Source organism: Bombyx mandarina, chromosome 24 (genome assembly GCF_030267445.1).
Source record: "Bombyx mandarina strain Sakado chromosome 24, ASM3026744v2".
In the NCBI taxonomy this organism is placed as follows: Eukaryota; Metazoa; Arthropoda; class Insecta; order Lepidoptera; family Bombycidae; genus Bombyx; species Bombyx mandarina.
In genome coordinates this window covers 11,830,727-11,843,273 of record NC_143230.1, presented here as the reverse complement: position 1 = coordinate 11,843,273, position 12,547 = coordinate 11,830,727, and the positions used below count along the sequence as shown (strand labels likewise).

At 39.8% G+C, this 12,547-nt stretch overlaps 1 protein-coding gene across 1 annotated transcript; it reads left to right on the top strand.

Moving 5' to 3' along the window:
• The first annotated feature begins 2,639 nt into the window (after nt 1–2,639).
• LOC114248497 (uncharacterized) lies at nt 2,640–12,542 on the top strand. The gene is made up of 6 exons (XM_028181749.2): nt 2,640–2,939; nt 5,611–5,715; nt 6,314–6,715; nt 7,943–8,060; nt 9,080–9,256; nt 9,770–12,542. Exons 1-6 carry the CDS (start codon nt 2,655–2,657, stop codon nt 10,552–10,554), a joined length of 1,872 nt encoding a protein of 623 aa, XP_028037550.2. The 5' UTR covers nt 2,640–2,654; the 3' UTR covers nt 10,555–12,542.
• Nucleotides 12,543–12,547: the final 5 nt, after the last annotated feature.

Here is a 12,547-nt window from a genome sequence, read left to right as displayed (position 1 = left end):
GGTAACCGTACTCGTCGAACTCGTTCGACGTGCAACTTAACCTAAACATCAGCCCGTTGAGTTTCTCACCGGATCTTCTCAGCGGGTCGCGATTCCGATCCGGTAGTAGATTCATTCGTGAAGCAGTCGCACTTGAGTTGTTAGGTCTCCTGTGTAGGTGCTCGGGCAGCTGTGAGCTAATCCCTGTATGTATGTGACAAAGGGAAGATCTTCCACCGAGCGGGTGATATTGCTCGTAAGACCGAGGGTCCGAATGTTGTTGTTCGGAACTTGTATATACGCAAGCTTATCTTGAATATGTAAGCGAGATTCAGACAGTTTTTTTATAGCTTTGATGGGTGAACGAGCTCACAGCCGGCCTAACCTGGTGTTAAGTGGTTACTGGAGCCCATAGACATCTACAATGTTGTAAATGATGCGACAAAAAAATCAGCAGCGTAACGACAAGTTCTTTTATTTGTGCGAGAAAGCAGAAAAGCGGGTAGAAATGGCTGGCACGGCTTGTTTTATTAACACTACCCCCCTTTGTTGGCTTTGGCTAGTGGCAGTGGCGGAAGGGGGCGTGTTAATACGTGGCTTGGCAGCATGGCATGGCAAATGACGTCACGTAAGTTACGACAACGTAAATGCCGCCACCCACCTTGAGATATGTGTTCTAAGGCTATATGTCAAATATCTTGTGTTGTATGATAGCTACCGCCATAAGCCCAACCCTCCTGGCTGAGCCTTGCTGGCCCAACCGTCCTGGTGAAACTGGAAAAGCCTCGGACTCGTCAATAATCCTTCCTTCATAAAAAAAACACTCGCTCAAAGACTCAAAGCCAGCAGCACAACTACGCCCCTGTCTAGCATCGCGATCGCAAACAGTGCGTGATTGAAGGACACGTGCCTGGAATTGAACACGAGCTTGGAAAGGGAATTAGCGCAACAACTGATACCTTCAGCTCTAATACTAGGAGCAAGCTTAGGGATCCCGGTAACCGTACTCGTCGAACTCGGCAAAGAGTTCGACGTGCAACCTAACCTAAACACCAGCCCGCTGAGTTTCTCGCCGGATCTTCTCAGCGGGTCGCGATTCCGATCCGGTAGTAGATTCATCCGCGAAGCAGCTGCTCTTGAGTTGTTAGGTCTTCGGAGGAGCTCGGGTAGCTGTTAGCAAATCCCACCCCACCTCGCTGAGCCCTTGCTCGCCCACCTGTCCTGGTGAAACTGGAAAGGCCTCCGGGCCACTAATAATACTTCAATCTTAAAAAAAAGTAGCGCAACAAACACGTACGTGTTTCAAGGCAGTACTGCCTCCTATTGTACACGGGAAAGGAAATACGCCTCCTGAAGTCCTCGCGTTGAAGATGAATCGCACCAGCATGATTTATTCTTTATACGTGAAAGGGTTCATTCGAGTGTATATTCATGGCCGAACACGCCAAGCACAAGTTAAGCAAGATGGCCTCGCCACAACGGCGGGAAATACTTTACAAACAAAAAAAAAATCGGCCGCATCCTCAATTTTCCTAACCTCCATTCGATTAATAATCATTAAAGGATCACAACGTAAATGTTAGTTATTGTTCATTTTAAATTGTGAGTAATTATCGAAGACCGTGTTTTATGAAATTAAATCGTTTTAGTGTTTGTGTTCATGACCTGAAAATATTGGTAAGTATTGGCTGGGGCTTGGGATGAATAAAAAAGTCACCGAAATACTACATAATTAAAACTCAATTTAATTATTATACTAATTGAGATAGACTTTACCATTATTCCATTCTTGGTTTTCGAAGCGATCAGTGGGAGGTTTCGCTTCGAATAGTTTTACCTTTTAAGTAGTGATCGAGGGTTGAAATGTTATTTGGTTTCAGGGTCGTTTTAAAATTTGGGGCCAAAAGCGAGTTATTTGATTTAATTCTCATAACCATATTGTTACCGTATATGTTAGAGGAAGTCTGAAAGTGGCACCTGTGCCAGAGAAGCTGAGGAGTGCGCGCTTGGGATGGTATGGACATGTGATGAGACGAAATGAAAATGAGGTTGGTAAGAGAGTGTTAACTATGAATGTGGAAGGATATAGAGGAAGAGGTAGACCTAAGAAGAAATGGATAGATTGTGTGAAAGACGATATGGGTAAGAGGGGGGGAGTGAGCGAAGAAATGGTATATGATAGAAGAGTATGGAAGGAGAAAACATGTTGCGCCGACCCCAGGTGACTGGGAGAAGGGCAGGATAATGAACCATATTGTTACCGTAATTATAAGTACAATAGATTAGTTGCCCTGACAACAGGCACGTGGTCCTATAACTATATAGGTATTCGTAAGCACTGTAAAATTAGGAGTTATACATTAAATCCAAATCTCATTCATATAACTGGTTCGAAATTCTAATTCTAACTTATTTTTCAAGTAATGCGTGTTGAAATTTGGCAATTTTATTTAATCAGTATATACTTAATACAATAATAACGGAAAACTAACTGGACATTAGAACATTATTAAAAACAAAAGAAGTACGATTTCTAAGCTTTTAAAAAAAGTTCCTATTTAAATTGTCATCCGTGTTGGCGTTATCAAATGCGTAAAATGAAAAATATATTATAAATGAATATAAATAATATTACAAATACAGGAGTGATTGAGAAAACACTACAACATTTAATAATGTTTTCAGACTTTAAGAACAAAGAAATGACTTTTAAAAAGTCACTCCATGTATTACTAACGCTTATCGCGGTACCGGAAGTGTTGTCATGGACAATAGACTTACCGGAAATACGTAAATATGTCTTCGAAAAAAACGAATTAGAAAAAAAGGAAGAAAACAAAAGATTAATGTACAAAAAGATGTTTGATGATTTCAATATTGATTCGCTAAATCACAATGTGGATAATAAAGAGATGAAATACGCACGAAAATATGGCTACCACTCGTATATGGAGAAGAAAGTAAGTTTTTTTTGACAATCAATCAATTGCACGTCCTAAGACTGACATTAATAATGGGTCATTAAGTAACGAAATTATTTTTATTGCCGCTGTAGGCAGACGAGCACCTGATGGTGAGTGGTTAGCGTCGCCCATGGACTTCAGTAATGCCAGGGGCAGAGTCAATCGCTATGTATCGCGAAGTAGAACCAGTGTGCTTAGTGCGAGTTTTTTAACGTTCTCGACAGCGTAAAAGTTAACTCAAATTTGTATGGAGTTAGAACAGCTCCCCTAGCGGCAAACGTAGGCAAACGTTCCAACTCCATACAAATTTGAGTTACCTAACCTTTACGCCCCTAAGGGACCCCTAAATTCACTAATTTAGCCATTCTACTGCACTCAGTAGAATGGCTTCGAGCAGGGAGAGATGGCGGGACATCGTGAGACGCATCAAGTCTGCCCTTTCCAACACTACATGACGATCACGACCACTCTGTCAAGAGTGACACGATTGAGAAGAAAGGATAACCTTTACGCTATCGAAAACGTTAAAAAACTCGCATTAAGCACACAGATTGGATTTGTTTGGCTGCGATGCAGTAATGCGTATCGGCTTGAACGACTAAACCTCTTGTCTCCAGTATGTGGGCTTTGCGTCGTGATGACCACGGTCTACGAGCCCGGTACGTAGTGTTAGGATGAAGCTCCGTCGGTCCGTTTAAAAAAAAAACACTTTTGTCTTTACACTCACTTTATTCACTAAAGACTACACGTAATTTACAATTGCTGGATGAGTAACTGTACTAAAGTAATAATGTCCAAATAATGCCTCTTAAAATCATGTATATTTCCCTTTTTATACAATTTTACACGTGTGTGGAAATATTGGGGTTATTGGGTTATTGCGTAGTGAGCTTTTGCACTATGAACTGTTCATAACAGTACATAGCACAGGGAATTTATGTGAATAAAAAAAAACAACAACCAGCACTAATATCTAGGGCTGCAATCCCTGTTGGAAGAAGCAATGTCCCATCTACTATATTTACGAGTAGCCAAGCTGGAATTTTGTTTAGTCTATGATTAAAAAAGGTTTCTCGCTCTCTCTGACTAACTGTGGTTTTTTATTATGGAGGGTAGAGGTAAGGAGAAAAGTCTCATATGGGAGAAGCTTGAAAAAGTGTCCCGCTTTCAGCACTAAATAACAGTTAAAAAATCCTCCAGAATGGCGCTTGCATAGGCACAAGGTGTGATATGAATTGAGCAGTTGTTAACTGATTCAAGTATGCTGAGTTAAGAAATTTAATATATTTAATGACTATATAGAGTGGTTAGCGACAGTGTAATATACAAGACCTCACGTGTTTACGTAGTCCAAACGAATTTCGTCAATATAACCTAAAACTATTGCTGTGGTAAAACGTGGAGACATCGATTGCATTTTCTTATCAGCTTTAAATAAAATACTTTTTGTGATTTTGTAGTGCTTACAGTTCTTTCGTCCTTTTTTATTTCTCTATCTTATTCTAATAACTTTCGGTTGCTTTTTTTTTAAATTACCCGGTTGCTACTGTAGCGCCACCCTTATTTAGCAGATTTTAACGGACACTTTTTCAGTTTTTTTTTCAGAGACAGTTCTCCTTACTTCTACCCTCCATAGTTTTTGATGTACGCGTGTTGTTATTTTTAATGATACCAGAAAAAGCCAACAAATACCAACAACTCCGATTTCTAATGACTGATGGAAGCCACGCCAACTCTTGTATCAAAATCTTATGGTTGAATAAACTCAGATTTATCCTTCTATCCGTCATCTATCCTTCAGCCCACAGACGTTCATTGCTGGACATAGCCCTCAAGCTTCGCCACAACGATGGGTCCTGCGCTGCTTGCATCCAGCAGATCCTCGACTACCCTCATCATCTTGTGGGAGATCTACTCACGCTACATCTTCCGTTATAACTATTAAACACGACATAAATTTAGCGGCATAAAGCACTTTAAAATTAAGGCATAGTATCGGATTAGTGGTCATCGAATAGTTCGTTAGATCCAGGTTGCCACGGATCGGCTACGCTGGACATCAATTGGAGAGGCCTTTGGTCAGCAGTGGAAATCTGTAGGCTGAGAAGAATAAATACGTTTGTGTATTTTTAGTACGCTTTTATTGGCTTCAGACGTATGTATGTTAGTATGTAACGGAATCTTTGAACATGATTTTGACATCCTTCAAAACGTCGGATTGACTTGAAATTTGGTATACTTATTATGGACCGATGACAATTCAATACTAAAAAAAATTGAAAATTGACTAAAAAATGAAGTATAAAAAATAGTTTAAAAAACTAAAAAAGTACATTTTTATAGAAAATCTAACTACAAACAAGAAAATAAATTTTAATAAATTTGAATTTAAAATTGTGTAAGAAATAAGGATTCTATTGTAAAAAAAGCGGGGTGTGCTTTTCAGGATATTATCAAAATAACCCTTCTAGTCATATCTGTTCATAAAATATTTATAGCTACTGATACCATGCACGCCACGCTTTTTTAATAAACAATAAAATAATTTTTTCTTACACTATTTTTAATTCAAATTTATTTTCTAATAGTTTGTTGGATTTTCCATAGAAGCTTATTTTGTTAGTTTTTTTAAAATTAATTAGTTATTTAAAGTTGCAACATGTTCTAGGTATCCGAAATAGTTCACGAAGGAAGCGTTTATCTTGAAGGTCTTCGAAGGTCAATTGAACAGTATGCTCTCACTCTGGAAGCCTGTAACAGAGCGAACAACGAGGTGACAATGTTGATGATTATTCCCATATTCTCATACCGTCAGATAACAACGAAAATTTTACAATTTGCGTAATTACTGGTGGTAGGACGTCTTGTGAAGCAGTAATGCGTTTCGGTTTGAAGGGTGGGGCAGCCGTTGTAACTATACTAAGACTTTAGAACTCATATCTCAAGGTGGGTGGCGCATTTACTTTGTAGTAAATCGTAGAACGTAGACTCACCCCAGGAATGCAAATCCAGGAATCAATTTCAGGAATGTAAAATTCAAACAGAATTGAGGCCATCAGCGCAAAAGTGGCCTAACCCACAATTTTTTGTATTCAAGCTTATATGGCGTATATTGGAATTTATTTAAAATATAATAAATTTTGACGCAAAACCGGCCTATTCATAGTTTCACCGATAGATAACAGATAGCTTTGTAAAAATTATTTTTGCGCGTATTGTTTTTTTGCCTACTCAAATTCAAATTCATGAAAATTCAAACCTAATTGCCTCCATACTATAGTAAGCTTAGGCCACTTTTGCGCTGACGGCCTCAATTCTGTAATTAGACAATGATTTAAATAAAAAACTTCATAAATTACTTTATGTTACAGAGCACACCGTGGCTTCCAGCAATTGAATTACCTACTGAAATAACCGCTAATGGCAACACCACTGATCTACCTGGCAACATCACCAACATAGCTGGTAACATTAGTACAGTTACCAACAACCAAACCAATATTACTCCTAGTAGCAATCTAAACGGGAACAATACTGACTCTCGACTTAGCAACCTGACGAGCTCTAGACCGGGTCTAGCTGCTGCTGGGGTCCTTAGCAGCACGGTATACAACAGCTCGGCAGGATTCGACGTCCGTATCTTCCTATCGGCGCTGAACGAGACCTGTCAGAGAGTGAGTCGGGCCAGCGAGCACGTGAGGCGCCTGGCAGAACTCGCTATGTCGACCACCAGGAGGTTACAGGACTTGGCCTACGCTGATAAGTATCAAAAGGTATTGGTACGTTTTCATTCGATGAATAACAAATGAAGTGAGGTTGGTACAAAGGCAGGCAAATACAATAGTTTCCAATTAGCTAAGTGAAAAGAGAAGGTGCTCAAATCAATTTGTTGTTTTAACTGTCGAAAGTAAATAACGGGTCTAATTGTTTAAAATACTGAATTATCATCTGTAATTGTTAAGTTGCCATTGCGTGCAGCAGAGATGCGAATTTTGCGATGGATGTGTGGAGTAACGAAAATGGATAGAATACGGAATGAATCTGTTAGAGGAAGTCTGAGAGTGGCACCTGTGACAGAGAAGTTGAGAAGTGCGCGTTTGGGATGGTATGGACATGTGATGAGACGAAATGAAAATGAGGTTGGTAAGAGAGTGTTAATTATGAATGTGGAAGGAGAGGCAGAGGTAGACCTAAGAAGAAATGAATGGATTGCGTGAAAGACGATATGTGTAAGAGGGGAGTGAGCGAAAAAATGGTATATGATAGAGGAGTGTGGAAGGAGAAAACATGTTGCGTCGACCCCAGGTGACTGGGAGAAGGGCAGGAGAATGACGATTTACAGGACACTGTAGTATAAATATAGGTTGTGACAGAGGTCGATCCCCCACGCGCTGTGTTGACCTCTTCATGAGTACTATGAAAGCCACCACAGTACAATGTTCTCGCAATTCTAACAGCCGCCTCCAATGGAGGAACATCGCTCGACGTGTGGCTGCCTTGAGAACGACTACTCTGCCAAGAGTATCCGACTAGGAAGAATATAGTATAACTGTTGTTCCAATACAAATATTTTTTTCTACCTATGCTGATAGCCTTGAGGCTATTTCAGCTTCTTGACATGTATGTGAGCTCACGGGGCTCAAACCGGGAGTGCAGCGCTTCGCAGAATCTATCACCGGATCGGAAACGCGACCCACTGAGAAGATCCGGCGAGCAACTCAGTGGGCTGTTCCAATAATCAAACCCTCGACTTTATATTTCAAGGCAGGCTATTTTTAAGTTCTTGTAACCGCTCGATGTCAGGTAGACTACGAGCTCGCCGGAATTAGTTATTTTAAAAATCAAAGATTCACATATATGTAATCTTTGAGTAGTGTCGTGTCGGTTTGATCTCAAACTGTCTCATAGTTACTAGCGTTTTTAATTTAACGGTATTTCGTCACACTAGATTATATCGGTCGAACATCGAAATATAAGCTTTCTATTTACATAAATTTAAGGATGCAGACAAAGAAGAGAACGAATTGATATTGAAACTGGGCTGGTTCTTGGATAGATTAGCTCATCTCACCGGATTCGAAGTTAATCCCAAGGATTTCTTAGAGGCGACAACGACTAGTGAGTAACTTTGATATTTATGTTATTGTTTACTGGTGGTAGAACATCTTGTGAGCAGGGACGTCTTAAACTGGGCTGGGGCCCTTGGGCACACAAGAATTGGAGGCCCTTTAGGAAAGTAAAAAGAGCGAATTTTAATAACATTTTTTTACTGAGTATGACCATTTAATAAAGGTAATCAAATACAGTATGATATATTATATGTCATTAATGATATTAGAATGCTGCTGGTTTTTTAACTACGATTACGATAACGGCTTCCAAACTAATTTCATCAATATAACCTAAAATTATTACCTACTGTGGTAAAATGTGGAGACATCGATTGCATTTTCTTATCAGCTTTAAATAAAATACTTTTTGTGATTTTGTAGTGCTTACAGTTCTTTCGTCCTCTTTTATTTCTCTATTTTATTCTAATAACTTTCAGCGCGTTTTTTTAAATTTACCTGGTTGCTACTGTAGCGCCACCCTTATTTAGCAGATTTTAACGGACACTTTTTACACACAGAGACGATACTCCTTACCTCTACCCTCCATGTTAGTACAGTAGGAATAGGCGCAGTTATCGATATAATGGCGTAGTATATGCCTTCTGATAAGATTACTGATTTGTGAAAAAAGTGTAATGTGCCTGACAAAAATATTTTAAGAATAAATGTGTGAGAGAAATTTGTCGGTCCTTCGGGGCCCCCTGAGAATGTGACCTTATGGTAAAGACGGTATTGCTTGTGAGTCGGCACGGGTAAGTACCACCACCCCGCCTATTTCTGCCGTGAAGCCGTAATGCGTTTCGGTTTGAAGGGTGGGGCAGCCGTTGTAACTATACTGAGACCTTAGAACTTACTTCTCAAGGTGGGTAGCGCATTTACGTTGTAGATGTCTAAGGCCTCCGGTAACCACTTAACACCAGGTGAGCTGTGAACTCGTCCACCCAACACTAAGCAATAAAAAAAATCTTCGTCCCAGCTTTCACACGTGTAATTTTGTTTCATTTATAAACCACATAATCATTCCAGCCACCACCTCTTCTCCATTCCCAACGTTCATTCCCCCTGACATAATGCAGACGCCGGAGGAAGTAAAGAATTATCTCATGAGATGTCTCAAGATGAAGTCTGAGGTGCCGGCCATAGTGCGCTGCAGATATCCCCTCGCCATTCCGCCCATGGTCGCGTCACTGTACAACGTCACCGGTAAGAGCAACGGTATTTTTGTTACAAATGAAAGTAGTGTTTATTTCCGACAAAGGCCTCTCATGGAGTCTGGCCAAATGATCTATCAAAATTAACAGGATTAGCTGGTGTTCGGGATAAATAAAATTCTACCGAATTACAAGTTTACACTGTATTGAACACTTAAAACACTTTAAAATTCTCAATTCGCTTCTTCCACTTCGCTTCAGGTGAACCGTTCGCTGTTCGGATTACTGACTGACTGCGTGCCATCTCTGCAACGCTTGTATAGTCGAGACGAAATCCCTAGAATCATCGAGAATATTCCACACATTTCTAGTATTGTGTTTCCGCTATCTGACAAAATATGGCGTTGTACTTCGCTCGCGTTCTAGATGCTACTAGATCCTTCTGTATTCGTTCGACTATTCGGCGATAGATGGCGTTACTCTCACTCGGCGCAACAATACTTAGAAACAAATCTCTTGAGTCACGACAAAAAATGTCACAAAAAAAGTCTGGTTTTGTTTTCAGAAACCAACGCAGATTCCGAGCCGTCCTCGTCAACATCAATTCCAGATATTCTTGAACCGGTACCAGACGAATCATCTCTCGAACTTCTGATGGCAACCGATGACAATCCCCTAAGAGAAATCCCAAAATCCATTGTCAAACGATCTATACACCGGAACCCTTCGCCGACTCTGTCAGATTTGACAGCTGTCAATGCGGAACGTATCGTCAGAGACAAACCAGCTCGGAATTTTGCGAATTTTCACCTCAAACACAAAGTCTGGGCGAACTCTGAGATAGAGGAAGCCGCTTCGGGAGATTTCACACGCGCCCGAAGCGTGAAAAAGCGTTCGCTCGACAACGAAAGATTCAATTTGTATCGTCTACTCCAAAATCATAGACATGACACCGGTCTTAATTACCACAAACACAGACCCGGAGTCAGTTACAGCCATAGCAAAAACGTTGTCGACAAAATCAGAGAGCATTTGGCGCGGATGCGGCAGATCCTCAGCGCTATCAAAAGCCGCTCTGTTAAGAGATCGAAACGGTCTCTCAAATACGAGAGGATGAGTTTGCCTCGCGTCTCCGAGGACCCCTTCCAGGACATCAGCTTTTACGTTAAAAACAAACGGGGTACAAATTACGAGCGTGACGTGACGCAGGCGGCCCGCGTGCGCGCCGGCCTGGAGCGCATCTACCAGACCGGGAACATCGAGGTCGTCAGGCGCTACGGGACCAACTACAACCCGCTTATTCCCGCGCCGCTATACGCCGGCGTTTTAAAGACAATGGCGGATGCTTAGCGCGATTAAGACAATACATTACTTCGCTAAATTCTCCATTTAAACTATGGAGGGTAGAGGTAAGGAGAACCGTCTCTGTGTGTGAAAAGTATCCGTTTAAATCTGCTAAATAAGAGTGGCGCTACAGTAGCAACGGGGTAAATTTTAAAAAAGGCGTTGAAAGTTATTAGGATAAGATAGAGAAATAAAAAAAGACGAAAGAATTGTAAGCACTACAAAATCACAAAAAGTCTGTTATTAAAAGCTGATAAGAAAATGCAATCGATGTCTGGGTTTTACCATAGCAATAATTTTAGGTTATATTGACGAAATTAGTTTGGACTACGTAAGCATGTGAGGTCTTATACATGACACTGTCACTAACTACTCTAGTCATTAAATATATTAAATTTCCTAACTCAGCATACATAACTGCTCAATACATATCATACCCTGTGCCTATGCTAATACCATTCTGGAGGATTTTTGAACTGTTGTTTAGTGCTGAAAGTGGGACACTTTCAAGCTTCTCCCATATGAAATAGTTCTCCTTACCTCTACCCTCCATAGTTTGAGTGGCGCCCTGGATGGCTTAGATTCACAAACCAGCCCGGCAGATGGCGCTGCATTCGGTATGTAGGTTATTTTTCTATATTGCAACTAAACGGCTGGATCGACTTGAGTGAATTTTTATGTATGCATTCACAGGACAGCGTCTGTCGAGTCCGTTAGTTATCTATATATTGATACGTGAAGAAAAAACTTTGTACCCTTTTTTACGAAAATTGCGCGAAAGAAAAGGAATGCAGTATGCAATTTTTTTAAACTATGCTTAAAAATACATAAAATTCATTAATTAAAAACATTACACATACTACTATGTATTTGACACACACACGCATATACACCCTTTTATAACTTATTGTTAAAGTCTGTGGTCAAATTGAGAATAAATTAATATTGTTTATCTTTAATATTATTTGTCTATTAGTCTTGGCGAAATCTATGATTAAAGAATGACAATAGAACCATAATAATGTTCAAACCTATAATTTCAATTAATTATAGTCGAATTTCGACTACTGCGGGGACCACTAGTAATTATAAATATAATATGTAATTGGTATTATATATTGTTAACGCATCCCGCTTATTTCTGAAGGCGGCTTGAACAGTGAGGCAGCTCTTGTACTCTTGAATGGAGACTAAGGTCTAATTAAGACACGATGTGAATGGCGTTTACGTTGTTGATGACCATGGACTTCTGTAACCAACTACCAGCAAGCGGGCCGTGACCTCGTCCGCACGTGCACGCAATAATACAAATAATATAATAATATCAAATAAAACAAATCATTCGCAAAAATATATTTTTTATTATTTAATGAAAAAGATTTTATATAATTTATTGATTACGTTAAACTCATCTCTCATCGATTTTATTATTGGAATTGTGTGTAATGTTGACTGAGGAACAAATTAAATAACTCCATACAGTCTTGTGTTAGTTAAAACAGTAAAACTGTTAGCTCACAGACATTTTTACAATCATTATCGATGAGTAATTATACAATATAAACACTTCATCAGCTAAAACCTAACATAGCATATTTTGTAATAAGATTTTTGAATGTACAGGCTACATTCTTTTTTTTTTATTGCTTAGATGGGTGGACGAGCTCACAGCCCACCTGGTGTTAAGTGGTTACTGGAGCCCATAGACATCTATAATAATGTAAAAGCGCCACCCACCTTGAGGTAAGTTCTAAGATCTCAGTATAGTTACAACGGCTGCCCCACCCTTCAAACCGAAACACATTACAGCTTCACGGCAGAAATACGCAGGGTGGTGGTACCTACCCGCGCCGATTCACAAGGGGTCCTACCACCAGTAAGCATTCACAGGTAAATAAAAGATTTTAACCAAACTATTTAACGACATAATAAAATTGTAAAAATCAACATCACTATTATTTAATGGGTGGTTCTTTCTATTGTACTATAAATGATTATG